Source organism: Trichechus manatus, unplaced genomic scaffold (genome assembly GCF_000243295.1).
Source record: "Trichechus manatus latirostris isolate Lorelei unplaced genomic scaffold, TriManLat1.0 scaffold00075, whole genome shotgun sequence".
Classification (NCBI taxonomy): domain Eukaryota; kingdom Metazoa; phylum Chordata; class Mammalia; order Sirenia; family Trichechidae; genus Trichechus; species Trichechus manatus.
In genome coordinates this window covers 146,720-161,067 of record NW_004444011.1, presented here as the reverse complement: position 1 = coordinate 161,067, position 14,348 = coordinate 146,720, and the positions used below count along the sequence as shown (strand labels likewise).

The following is a 14,348-nucleotide window of genomic DNA, read 5'->3' as shown; positions in this document are numbered from 1 at the left end:
TTATACTTTTGATTAGTTCTGTCTATGTAGAAAGTGTTTCCTAAGCAAAAATTAATTTGAATCTAAAAATGGTTAAGTTCAATGCAAATTTAGAATAGGAATTCTAGTCTAATGTTAAATTTGTCTTAAAAGTTACAATGCCAAAAAGTTCATTACTATGATTCGGCAACTGCCACCAACCCATTTTAAAAGAAGTCGGCAAATACTGTAAAATCTGCCCGTAGGAAAAATGATTGCATGCATTAGGAGTGCCTATTTACCTGCAAGCCACATAATCCCAGCTTCCCTTTAAGGAATATAAGATGCAAACAGTCCATAGGCTTCTGTTTATATAGTAATCACTATAAAAACATACAAGCCACCTCAGTTAGTAGACCTTTTAAGGAGCACTGAGAAAGAATTATTCCAGTCGATCAGATAACATGAAAAGGCTTTAGCCAAATAACAGAGAAAGTGGAGAGAAATCAGAGGAAAACATTTATTTTTACGTATTTTACTTAAGTTAGAAATTAGGACCCTTTTCCCAGCTCAGCCAAAATGTATTTATGCCCAAAATACACGTATTTTCTCCATGGATATGTCACACATACTTGTATATATGAGTCAAAGTCTAATCAGATCACATATTTTGAAGAATCTTAGTAATTATAATAATATTAGCTAGGGAAATCGCACAAATATATTTTACACTACTGGCTTTCTAATTTAAAAACCTACATTCACAATCTATAGGGATAGATGTATGTTATTATACTTTACATTTTCTTAATGGAATTAAATGGTTTAGAAAATCCTAGATCTTTTTTAACTACTAATTTTAATATTTTATCAAGCCTATTTCCTCTGCAATAAAGAAGCTGTATCTTCACTCAGATACCCTTAAAAGTTATATAAAAAATATCACATGCCTACATTTCTTCTCACAGACATCAGCCTTTCTGGATTGTCTTCCCTCCCAGAAGACAGTTTATTTCTGTATTTCATAAGTGAGCTGAAAACGAAAAAGAATTTTTTTTTTCTGCAATATGATCTAGTTATACTTTGACTGTCCAGTTTAACATACTGTGCCATATTACTTTATAGAGAAGCTCACTCATCTGAAGTCAGAAATCCTGCATATAAGAAAAAAGTTGTTAGGGGTATTATATAAAAATTATGAGTTCATTATTCATTGAACTAGCTACCCAGGTATTGTGCCCAAATATCAGGAGCACCAAGATGAATAATAAAAACATCTTTTCCTAAGGAGAAAACAGCCTATGCTGGGAGATACAAACAGATCATTATAACCCAATGTTAAGAGCTGAAACAAAAAATATGCACAAGAAACTATGGAAACTCAGGACTGAGTACCTAAGTAAGCTTAGCTGAGGGGGATAGACCATGGAGAGCATCAGAGAAGAAGTTGTATCTAAACTCCAGCTTGAAAGAAAATTAGGAGTTGGTTATGCAAATAAAGTAGGAAAAAGCATTTCAGACAGCAGGAAAGCAGAAGCAAAGGCACAGAGGTAAGACAGAACAAGCTGCATCTGGGGAAACGCATGTAGGTTTCTATGATTAGTTTTGGCTGCATATAAGCAGACAAGAAGAGATGAGTCTGAAAGGCAGATAGGGCCAGACCAAAAAAGGTTAGGAAGTCAAGTCAGTGAGTATAAGAGGCTGCAGAGGTATACTTGATTCAGTATTTTGTTTTTTTTTTTAAGACGGTAGAACTGAGTATGATATGTGTGGGGAAAGGAGTTGAGAGAGAGACTACACATGCATCTTCCATAGTAGGAGGTCAAAAACTAATGTCTAACATAAAACAATCAAGAAATGGCAGTACATATGTATGCTATTTAGAAATACAGAAGAAATAATTAAGAGTTGAAAGTGTCCCTGGGGGGTGGGATTTGGGGAAAGAAGAGAACAGGGAATTGCTATTTTTTATTATAAATTGTGTTACACTGTTTGTTGTCTTAAAAACAATATATTACTTTTATAGAAAATAAAAATTTAAAAATATATCACTAGATATCTGAGGTAACTAGATGTCCCACTAAAATAGTGACAAGGTTCTATAAAGTAAATCCTTAAATTTGAAGCTTACTTTCATGTTGTTGTTGTTGTTAGGTGCCGTTGAATCAGCTCTGACTCATAGTGACCCTATGCACAACAGAATGAAACACTGCCTAGTCCTGTGCCATACTCACAATCGTTGCTATGTTTTTTGTACTGTATCCTAAGTTAGACAAGATGCAAATTATAATATAGGAAATGGGCAGGCTTTTAGTAGAATTGGGCTCTTAACTGGCAACTCTGTGACTTAGCAAAGGGACACTGTACAAAAATCAGTTAACTGCCCACAGGAACTTAGTTGCTTTGGCTAATAAAGAAAAGAGAATATTAAATAAGTCAATTTATTTCCAATATTGTAAAGATTGTTAAGAACAGTTATTGAGTACTTCTAAGGAATTTTTCTGGAGTTCTATGTAGAAGGCAGAAAACCCAGATTCTGCTCTTAAGAAAATTTCTTAAGCTTTTGTAGTGGAGACAGATATTTATAACTAATTACAACACAGGAAGAATGACACGTGTTTTAAGCAGTTTCTAATAAAGTGATATAGGAATTTATAACAAATTGTCCATAGTTGCCCAAGGGATGCTTTATGGAAGAGGTGATATTTAAGTTGATGATGGGAAGAAACTTAATTGAAAATTATTGGGGACTGGCCTTTCTAAACTAAGGCAAAATTCATGTGCAACATAAGGAAGACCTGGCAATAAGTGTGTTTAAGAAGTGGAATAGGGAAACAAGGCATATAAAGAGATTCTTTGACAGGTGAGGTTAGTATAAGAGCTTAGAGCTTAAAATGCCATGCTCAGTAACTTTGATTTTATTTTGCAGGTAAGAGGGAGCCAGCACAGCTTTTTGAGGAGGAAAGTGCCATGAACCACTTTATGTTTTAGAAAGAGAAATCTGATGACAATTATTACAGACACCTGGCTGAAATTGAAGAGACCAGTTAGAAAGCTATTTAAGTAATTAAAGTGAAAGATGAAATTCTTACATAGAAATGAACTGGATTTGTATGCCTAAATGTGGGGAAGGTGACTGTCACTATAAAGATGGTGAAACTGAGACAGGGAACAGAGGATGATCAAGCTTGATAAGCTCAGCTTTGAGACACAAAGTTTGAAAGACCAGTAGAATATCGAGTAGGCAGTTTGGGCATGAGTCTGCCACTTAGAGAAACTCAGGATTAGAGATAAAGATTTGAGAATCATCAACATATAGGTGACAACTGAAGTCGTGAGAGTGATGATATTAACAGAGAGCACGTGGAGCGCTGGTGGCACAGTGGTTAAGACCTTGGCTGCTAACCAAAAGGTCGGCAGTTCAAATCCCCCAGCCACTCCTTGGAAACCCTATGGGGCAGTTCTACTCTGTCCTATGGAGTTGATATGAGTCTGAATGGACTCAATGGCAACAGGTTTATGTGTAAGGAAAAAAAGGGTACAGGGCAGAATCTTGAAGAACTTCTGTAGTTAGAAGAGACAAGGAAGGAAACTGAGGAGAAGCAATAGAGGTAAGAGGAATGAGATAGAGAAGAGACTGGTAGACTTGATAATAAGGACATCACTGGTGACGGTAAAGAAAATAGTTTTAGTTACATATAAGGGTAACAATACGATTGTCAGAGCAAAAATAATCAGGCAAAGAAAATAGGAAATCTTTAAAAAGTCAGGCAATGAGGGGAAAACAAGGTTGGTAACATATTTTCAACCTGAGGAGAAAAGCTAGCAAAGAAGTAAAAATGGAAGAAGGAGTGTGTGTGGAGTGGGGAGGATGAGATAGATGATCGTGAAAGGAGCCAAAGGAAAGGGAAGTAATTAATATCAAGATGTACGAGAAGGGGTTCGTTTCAGAATGTAGGAATGGAGGATAGGTAAAATGTCATCCTTTTATTCTTTTATGTTCCATTTTTAAGGATGGTTCATTTCTGGTTTGATCCTTCTGGTGAGAGTATAAATGAGAGTAAACTCTAAACAGGAATAGGCTTCAGAAGATTAAACAGAAATTTAGACCCAATTTTGTATTCCTGAGCAGTAACTAGAACAGACCTGAGGAAACATTACAACAAAGGAAATATAGAAAGGGCCAAACGGAGTGGGAGGTGGGGCTTCTTTGGATCATTAAGATTGAGTCAGACAGCAAAGGACAAATGGCTGCATATTCTTCAATGTCTGGTCTTTCACATTCAGAGAAGAAGACAGCCATGGCCATTTCTTTTTTCCTTTCCTACAATAAATGTCATATATATATGTAAGAAAAGAGTATTGCATGAGTTTATTTTGTTTTACTTAGGCATTCTAAATACAAAGACATTTAAAAACAATTTTACCTCAAAAGAAAATGTAGCCATGGATAGATTAACACTTCAAAAACTCAAGTCATGCGTCTCTTACCGTGGGCCTTGCCTAATAACAACTCAGGTGCGAGGTAGTCCGGGGTTCCTAGAATTCGCCCATCATCCACTGGGGCTGCCCCTCTTCTCACACTCTTTGGAGTTCGGTATGGAGTTCCTGACTTGTTCTGATTTGGGGTCTGCTAATTCACGAAGAGTTTGAAAGACAACAAACATCTTAATTCCTTTGACAGTGAATATAAATGCTAAAAGAAAACTTAGGGCATAGGCTGCCAGCATAAAATATGTACTCAAATCCTGCCTTGGTCAGTTTCGAATATGGGCTCATAACTATTTATAATTATGAAAAGTCCTAATTGCTAACGAAGTTCAATAGCTTAGATAACACCAGTCATTTCAGTAAGATCCTGTATATGCAAGAAACAATGAATAAAAACCACAAGAAAGAATTTCTTGATAGCATGGATTAATACAAGCCTAACAGCCACTGAGGGAAGCTGTGGCTGACAAATGATTGAGTTATTAGGACATTACACAAGACAGAACTAAATCTAAATAACCTCTTGTACTAAATGGCACTTAAAAGTTTTCATGATACTTTGTTGTCTCACACCAACCCTGTGGGATCCACAGGACAGGTACCATCATCCCCAAAAGACAGATGGAAAAACAGTGGCTCTGAGGTTAAGTAACTTCTTCTAAGTCACTAAGTAAGTTTTAGATAGAAAATCCAAGTCCTGTAACCTTGAATTCAGGGTTTACATTTTTAATATTCTGATATCCTTCCAAAGTAAGAAAAAAAAATTGTTTATAAAGGTAAAAGTGTAGAAAATAAAATAAGATTTGAAATATACAGTTTTAAACTTTTTTTCAATAAAGAAAAGAGATCACCTAAGTAAGTCCTTAGAAGGCAGTAAGCTAGAGTGCATTTAAATTTTGTATCACAGTGTTGCGGGGATTAAGTGAAAATATGTGATTGTATTTTCTTAGATAAGGATATAAAGCTATACAAATGGAAGAAGGCACGGTACTTAGTAATAATAATAAATGTTATTACTACCGGCTTTATCTTTCTACATTAAAACTCCCCAAACCCATAGATTCTTAACAAAAGGAACAAAAATATATGATGTTAGGCACAGTCCAGTTGAGAGGCAAGTGTCTGGCCTTCATAGTTTATTTTTCCAAAATCTAAAGAACAAAATGTTACAAAAGTTATAACGTACCTGATATGGCATACAGGATCTTCTTTTTTGAGTAGGGGTTACAGCCATGGGATATGAACCACTATAAGCACATGAAATATCCATTGCTTCTAAAGGAGTAATGCTCATTTTGCATGGTTCTGAGTTACTGGATGCATTAATGTGGCTGTTAAAACTTCGAAAAGCTACAGCATTTCTCTTAGAGATGGTTAATGTTTTCAACACCTCTGAAGAAGGAGCTAACATTTTTTCACTGTCTTGGACAGCAGGATTCTCATCACCTTTTGGCAAGGCACTTTCTTGATGGTTTGGTGATATAGTCAGTAGGTCTGCAATATTTGATTCTTCAAAAGAGAATTCTTTGATGCTTTTCTCTGGATCTAAAGATTGCTTTTCTAATGAACTTTCCATTATAGAAACTCCAGGAAAAGATGAATCAGAATCTACATACGTACTCTTAGGAGCTCTATCATCATCAGAACACAGAAAACTAGAACTTAAGTAGCCCTGCTTACTGCTCTTTTCACAATCTTCATCCAGTTCACACAGAAGGTTTTTTGCTATCATTGGGACAGGTGATTTTTCTGGTGTTTGCTGTTTATCAATAAAAGAATTGACAATGTTCTCCTTATTATTACAGTCATTTTGCTGACTTCTGTATACCGATATCTTAAGGTCCTGGACTTCAGTTGTTAAGCCTGTACTTTGACTTGCATAACAATCCATCACTTCATTAGTACAATCATACTCTACACAATTTTTTTTATTCTGTATAATTTCTTCACAAGGACTAGATTCAACCAACTCAAAGCTTCTCTTTAGACCTTTCTTTCCAAGGTGCTCTTCAGTCATATTACCAGAATCCACACTCCACTGATTTGACTGATGAAAACCAGACGGTTTTATGTCAGTGGGCATATTAATAGTATTTACATCCAGTTCTCTCGCTTCCCAAGAAACTTTCCCAGAGAAGCATTTTGTAGCAATGCTTACCCAAGAGCTTCCAGTGTCAGGAATGCCACTGCTGGAGTGAATGGGAGAAAGAGCTAACTCAAGATCCTTTTTATTGAAATTTCTGGTCTGGATGGCATTTGTAGATTTTGTACATAAAGGTTTTTCAGTTGTATTTGAACTCATCATCGTAGAGCCCAATGCGTCATCATTTTCCTGAGAGGGGAAAAAATACTTTTTTTTAGTATTTTAGCTGAGATTCTTTAACTTTGTTGACCTTTGAATACTTAAACCGAAAACAAACTCATTGTCATTGAGTTGATTCTGACTCATAGTCGACCCTATAGGACAGAGTAGAACTGTCTCATAGGGTTTTCCAAGGAGCAGTTGGTGGATTCAAACTACTGACCTTTTGGTTAGTAGCTGAGCTCTTAACCACTGTGTCACCAGGGCTCCAGTATAGTTAGATGAGATAAATGGCCTCATTAACTACTATACTACCTATTCTCACTCTTCAGTGGAACAGAAGCGCAATAACAGAGAATTAAAAAGCAAAATAAACAATTACAGTATAAGTTTATACATATTATTTTGAGTGAAAAATTGATCAAAAATTTAAACACATTATTCTATAATACTGATTTTGACAGACTATTATATGTTATTTAAGTAGGACAAGCTAATAGGCAACACATTCAGGCAAATTTGGGAGTAAGGCTACATTATGTACACATCTGTTTTACGACAGGGGTATGGATGATTCTGTTTTGAATTGCAAAATGCATGGTGCTTGAAGCCTAGTTATTGGAAAATTATAGACCAAAATTGTAAATATGTATCACTTCACACAGGTACAATAAAACCAAGCTGATAAGGATAAAGCTAAACTAATAGTATTTTATAATTAGAAAATAAAATCAACAGAAATTAAAATCCATGTCAATAAGACGAACTGATGATACATTGATAACAAAATGCTTTTCTTGAAAAGTGTTTGAATTCCAACTATCTGTGGGTGCTCACACACAGTCAGAGCTTTATACATAATACCATAAACTGGTGCAGGTAACTAGGATTTTTAAAAGATTACTCAATTAGAGTGAGTTTTCAGTAAACTCTTTTAACGCCTAATTTTGATGTGTGAATAGCAAACTTTAGTAACTATCGTTAACTTAAGGAGCACTTAGTCACGATCATAAAGAAAATTCCCACGATTACAAGTCACTGGTCCATAAGCACAGAAAATGATACATTCTGGGATCAATACAAGGTTTAATCAGGGGATCCCATGTGGCTCACCGCCACCCCTCTGATCATAACTTGAGAACTACTGCTATAATAATATTACTGCATTCCTCAGGGGTGCAGAAGAAGTGAGAGGAGGAAGGTAGACTGTGTATAGTTTGAAATCGTACAGAATATACTTTCTTGAATAGGAAAGAGATGGAATAATAGTGCTAAGAATGGAAATCTGTTCAGTCATTTCCAGACAAACAGAAATTAAGGGACTATGTAAATACCAAACCGAACTTACAAGACTTATTAAAGGAAGTTTTTTGATCTAAGAACAAACAATATCAGACCACAGGCTGAATATAGGACACAGGATTGTACCAGCCAGATACCAATCTAGGAAATGAACCCTTAAGGACTATGCAAAACCAAAAAAATTACAAAAGGGAACCAGAGAGGTTAATCCGTAAATGACAACAGCATCAGAACAATAAAAAGAGGGAATAAACGGTGTAGGTATAGAACCTTCTAATGGAGAGGAAGTCAAGCAATACCAAGTAATAATAGACTGGTACAAATTCAGGAAGGTAAGGGTAAATTTCAAGGTAACCACAATGAAAGTTAACAAATCTACTCATCAAAATAAAGAAGAAAAACATAAAGACTCAGTAAAAACAAAACCTACAAAAACAAAAGAAATGAAAAAAAAAATCCACAAACAAAAGGAACTCAGCACAGGAGAGTAAGAGGAACAAAGAAAACGTCAGCACCACAAAAAACAGCACTACAAAATGCAATCCCACTCATAGGAATATATCCTAGAGAAATAAGAGCCGTCACACTAATAGACATATACACACCCATATTCATTGAAGCACTGTTCACAAAAGCAAAAAGATGGAAACAACCTAGATGCCCATCAACAGATGAATGGATAAACAAACTATGATACATACACACACTGGTGTATTATACAAAGATAAAGAACAATGATGAATCTGTGAAGCATCTCATAACATGGATGAAACTGGAGGACATTATGCTGAGTGAAATAAGTCAGTCACAAAAGGACAAATATTGTATGAGACCTCTACAGTATAGCTCATGTAAAAGTTTACACACAAAAAGAAACAATCTTTGCTGGTTACGAGGGATAGGAGGAGTTGGTGGGAAACTAAATAGATAAGTGGTAACTTTGGTGAAGGGTAAGACAGTACACATTACCGGGGAAGCCAGCCCAACTTGTACAAGGAAAGGTCATGGAAGCTCCACAGACACTTCCAAACTCCCTGAGGGACTGAACTGCTGGGCGGAGGGCTGTGAGGACCATGGTCTCGGGGAACATCTAGCTCAATTGGCATAACACAGTTTATAAAGACAATGTTCTACATTCCACCTTGGTGAGTAGCGTCTGGGGTCTTAAAAGCCTGTGAGCAGCCATCTAAGATACTCCACTGGTCTCACCCCTTTGGGAGCAAGGGAGAATGAAGAGAACAAGATGCAAGGAAAAGATTAGTCCAAAGGACTAATGGACCACAGCTACCACGGCCTCCACCAGACTGAGTCCAGTACAGCTAGATGGTGCCTGGCTACCACCACTGACTGCTCTGACCGGGATCACAATAGAGGGTCTTGGACAGAGCTGGAAAAGGATGTAGAACAGAATTCTAACTCACAAAAAAAGACCAGATTTACTGGCCTGACAGACTGGAGAAACCCGGAGAGTATGGCCCCCAGACGCCCTTTTAGCTCAGTGATGAAGCCCCTCCTGAATTTCACCGTTCAGCCAGGGATTGGACAGCCTCATAAAACAAAACGGGACTAATGAGGCACAGCAGTCCAGAGACAAGGACTAGAAGGCAGGAGGGGACAGGAAAGCTGCTGATAGGGAACCCAAGGTTGAGAAGGGTTAACACGTCATGGGGTTGTTAACCATTGTCATAGGGCAATATGTGTACTGTTTAACAAGAAACTATTTTGTTCTGTAAACCTTCCTCTAAAGCACACACACAAAAAAAGAATTATCTATGTGAGATCAAATTGACAACAGCAACCCAAAAGGTTTGATGGGAAGGAAGCCTAGGGGACAGTGAGTTGAAGATAATGCTGATGGAATAATTTGGATAAGGATAGTGAGAATAGCAGCACAGCTGGAAGAATGTAATCTATGTCACTGAATTGTACATGAAGAACCTTTTGAAATGGTGTAACTTTGGCTGTGTATATTTTCACCTAAAAAAAGGTCCTCAAGGTCGAGAAGGGAGAGTGTTGACACGTCGTGGGGTTCTTAACCAATGTCATAAAACAATATGTGTATTCACTGTTTAATGAGAAACTATTTGTTCTGTAAACCTTCATCTAAAGTACAATAAAAAGAATGGAAATCTGTTTATCCAGCAGCATATTCTACCTATACAGCAGTCTAAAGGAGGGAAGGAAAAAAGATTAAAAAACCTTGCCTTACCTAAAAAATAATTTGACTTTACTCTTAGATTACAACTATCCAACAATAATGAAGAAAATCATATTAATGAGAATAAGGAACATATATAATCTAAGTTATTTTATCAAATGAAAGGTTTATTCTGTATTACCATTATTCTAACATTACACTATTTTATCAACATTCCATGAAGGAGGCCTTACTATAATTTTAAATTTTAGTTCCTATCAGTATGTATTAGCTTTAACAAATAAATAAGGGCAAAAATACAGTATACAAATTAAGTAAAATAACTTTAAGTAAATGTATTCACTTGGTAAGTGATCTCCTCAGAATAGATACTTTAAGGATGTACCTACATTACCTTTGTGGTCTAAAAGTTATTTCTGATCCAGAAGTTACCATTCCATTAAATTAGAAACTAGGGGTAGAAACAGTAAAGATGGAGGTAGTATGAGTTTTAAATAATATATAGGTTTTAAAAAATAAACAACCAGCTAATATAGACAGCAGGGTAGGGAATTTAAAAAAAAAAAAAAAAAGCAGCAGCAACATTTAGATGTCTAGAAGTCAAACATCTATCAATTTAATGCAAAAATTTTAAAGAATTGGAATCTTTTTATATAGTCAAGTAAGAACAATTTCATATCTGAATGAGGAATGAAATATTTCCAAAGAATTTCACAGAATGTACAAGAAATTCATATTTAATAATTTCATTTCCTTACAGAATTTACATGAAAAGGTATAAAAAAGTATTTCTATCAATCTGACATACATAATTATTCCAGGTAAGATAAAATTTACTCTAACCTGGCAATCCTTTTCCCATCTGGGGCTGCTATGGTATTCTGATTCCATACTGGATAGAAAAGTATGGGACTGACTACTGGCACTAGATGTAGCCAGCCTTTTCCTAGACTGGAGTAGATTAGAAGTTAGACATTTCACAGGCATTCCTGGGTTAGAGGCAACTGTTTCAAGACCTGGGGGAAAGAGAAAGAATTGAAGTTTCTATCACATTTTTCTTAGTTCTTAAACTAAATCTTTATAGATAATTAGCCAAAGAATAAGGTATTGCATACATAACTATTTCTACATAAACACTATTCAATCTACATGGATGGCTGCATGTTTTTCTGGCATGATTTCCATAATGTTCAGATATAGAAATTATTATAAATAAATACCAGTCCTGCTCTGAAAGTTTAGACAAAACAAAACCCCCTCAACATTAGTAAAATCAAAATCAGGACAAGGGAAATAATTTATAATTAGGAGGGAATCAATTTTAGTACACGCATCCTTTCAGTGGAATTCCTGAAACTCACTGAGTACTGACATTGCTATCTGGCTAAATTGCTCAGCTGCATGCCCCCAGTACTATGGGAACTTGTGCCTAATCGAATGCCAGGTGCATACTGTATATTTGCTATGAGTTCTTTCTGGACCACTGATATGATCAGACCATTCCGTACTTAGGAATCTTTGATAGCTCCCCATTTCCTATAGCTTAAGTCTAAGACTCCCTGTAATGACACTTACTCCTTCCCTATCTACCCGCCAAGCTTCCTTTCCCATTGCACACGCTTTCCATTCCCCCACATTATATTTAATCCCTACTGTCTGAACGTGGAATATACTTTCATGCACCTATGCCTCTGCTCATGTTAGTATATCTACCTGAAATGCCTTTTTCCACTATACTTTCCACTATATTGCCATTATTAACGTCCTGCTTGTCTTCCTGGGTCCAGCTTGGCTGTTGCTATATCATTATTTGTTGCTGTGTTAGGTGCTGTTGAACCGGTTCCAACTCAAAGTGACCACATGCACAAGAGAACCATTCTAATAATGAAATTTAGGAAAACCAGAACCTGTAGCTGTTGAGTTGATTCTGACTCATAGTGACACTACAGAACAGAGTGGAACTACCCATATAGGATTTCCAAGGCTGTAAGCTTTACAGAAGCAGACTGCCACATCTTTCTCCCGATGAGAGGCTGATGGGTTCTAACTGCCGACCTCCGGATTAGCAGCTTAGCACTTAATCAGGGTTCCTTTGTTACATATGCCTTGATATTTTTTTCTTCTTTTTAGTCATTTAATTAGGTTGAGGGGGGAAGTTTTATGATCATGTTTATACTTGCTAGAAACTTCAAATATATGCATATTTGAATTACTAAAATTGATAATAAAAAACTTAAATTCTAAATCATTCTGTTTCTCATAGGACACACTTAATGGAAAAAACTACCTTTTATTTTATACTTACATGATTTTAGTAGTTTGCTAGAATAAGGAGCAGTATCCTTTTGATCTACAGACATAGGACAAATTAGTCCTTGAGAAGACTGTGATGTTTCAGATACATGGGTTGAAAGACTATCTGTACAGTCTTGAATTTTTTCTGCAACTGGGGTGTACTATTAGAAAGATAAAAAAAACAAAAAAGCTAAAGATTTACCTTCACAAAAATACCTCCAAAGTAGATAGACCGTTATACCACCTAAGCAGATAACCTATTAAGCTAAAAGTAACTCAACATGCTTGGTAGTTAAATCTTTATTGATCATTTATTTTTTAAAAAAGGAATACAGTTCAGAATACATGAAAGAAGGATGTTGGGATTTAAAATTTTAAATGGCAATCATAGAAAGGGCATGTTATATGAGTTTCTTCTTATCAAGTACTTACAAATCCCAAAGAGCTGATGAGAGATAATACTTGGCCTGGAGTTCTTGAATAGTCTTGTCTAGGTTTAGCCATTGATGGTGTTGTAAGGATATCCATCATATTGATATCTGCGTATGCAAAGAAAAGTATATGAAATTCTTTAAAAACTCAGCTATCATCAACCAAGTCAATAATCACACATTCTGAACTTTGCTTCTCTTTCCATACTATTAACCTTACTACGACTGGCTAGTGTAAGATAAATATACCCAGGAAGGCTATCACATCGTACAGGAAACTAATCAACTGATTGCAATCATCAAAAAGTTTCATAGAACAGAGTCTTGCTCTGAAATGAATAGAACAGTGAAATGACCCAAATTCTTAGCTTTCTAGGGAGTACTTTGTAACATATATATATAACGAACTGTATGTTCATTTCTCTGATTTTTTGTTTATCAAGGTGTTGGTGGTGGTAATGTATATTTGAATAAGTTCTTCAGCTATCGACCCTTCATCACATTATAGCTATTTTAGCCATTTTACAGATGTTTAATTGTGAGAATCAGTTTCAGAAGGGATAAAGAAATCAGTAGAACAGAAACTGTGAGTTCCTCTCTAAAGATCCAAGGATCTTCAAGAATCTTTGAAGATCCAAGAATAATTATTCCCATTTTTCATCTTCAGTTGAAAAAAGACACCATTATACCATTCTAGCCTATTTTGGAACAAATAATCATCAAATTATATTCAGTATAAACTAACAAAGAAAATAGTATAAGTTAATGAAATGTAGTGTTTAAAATTTATTGGATTTTAAAAAGGCTATTTTTCTTACCTCTATTCAAAGTAACTTTGGAAAGGCCAAAATCTGTCAGTTTAATATGACCCTCATTAGAAATAAGCATATTGTCTGGTTTCAAATCTCTGCACATAAAAAAGACAAATAGCAGATAACTAATAAAGGGCTAGTGTTAATATTAGAATTATCCAAGAAAAAGAAAGAAAAGTTACAGACTCTATTTTCTCTAAAATATGGCACTTGCTGGTGGCTTTGAAAAGTGCAGAAAACAAACCTCAAAGCAAATTATCTTTCGTATACTTGAATCTATTAAAAAAAAAAAAGGTAACTTGAATCCCAGATTGTCTTTGGCATTACTCATTAGTAATTCCATTAAAATAAATAAACCTCATTAGATAAAATAAACCTCAAGCCGAGTAAAAAATCACATTTACCTCTTTAAAGGAAGGTAAGATTAGACTTAATAGAGCAGAGCCATTTAATGTGACTTTCTTCGTACAGAGCAAAATGTTGTAAATCACCCGGGACTACAAAATATAGCACTTTTGTATGATGGTAGAGGAGTCGAAAAGGATACAACATACTTCACATTAAAATGGTATACTCAACCCCCAAAACTACTGCGCTAA

At 35.6% G+C, this 14,348-nt stretch overlaps 1 protein-coding gene across 1 annotated transcript in view; it reads right to left on the bottom strand.

Moving 5' to 3' along the window:
• Positions 1–14,348, bottom strand: part of MASTL (microtubule associated serine/threonine kinase like) — a 38,838-nt gene that overhangs the window by 7,746 nt on the left and 16,744 nt on the right. Inside the window, exons 4-9 of the mRNA XM_012556718.2 lie at positions 13,756–13,844; positions 12,939–13,045; positions 12,517–12,667; positions 11,055–11,227; positions 5,636–6,781; positions 4,450–4,588 (exon numbers count right to left, since the gene is read on the bottom strand). Coding sequence (XP_012412172.1) covers positions 4,450–4,588; positions 5,636–6,781; positions 11,055–11,227; positions 12,517–12,667; positions 12,939–13,045; positions 13,756–13,844 — 1,805 coding nt within the window. The remainder of the gene's footprint in view (positions 1–4,449; positions 4,589–5,635; positions 6,782–11,054; positions 11,228–12,516; positions 12,668–12,938; positions 13,046–13,755; positions 13,845–14,348) is intronic.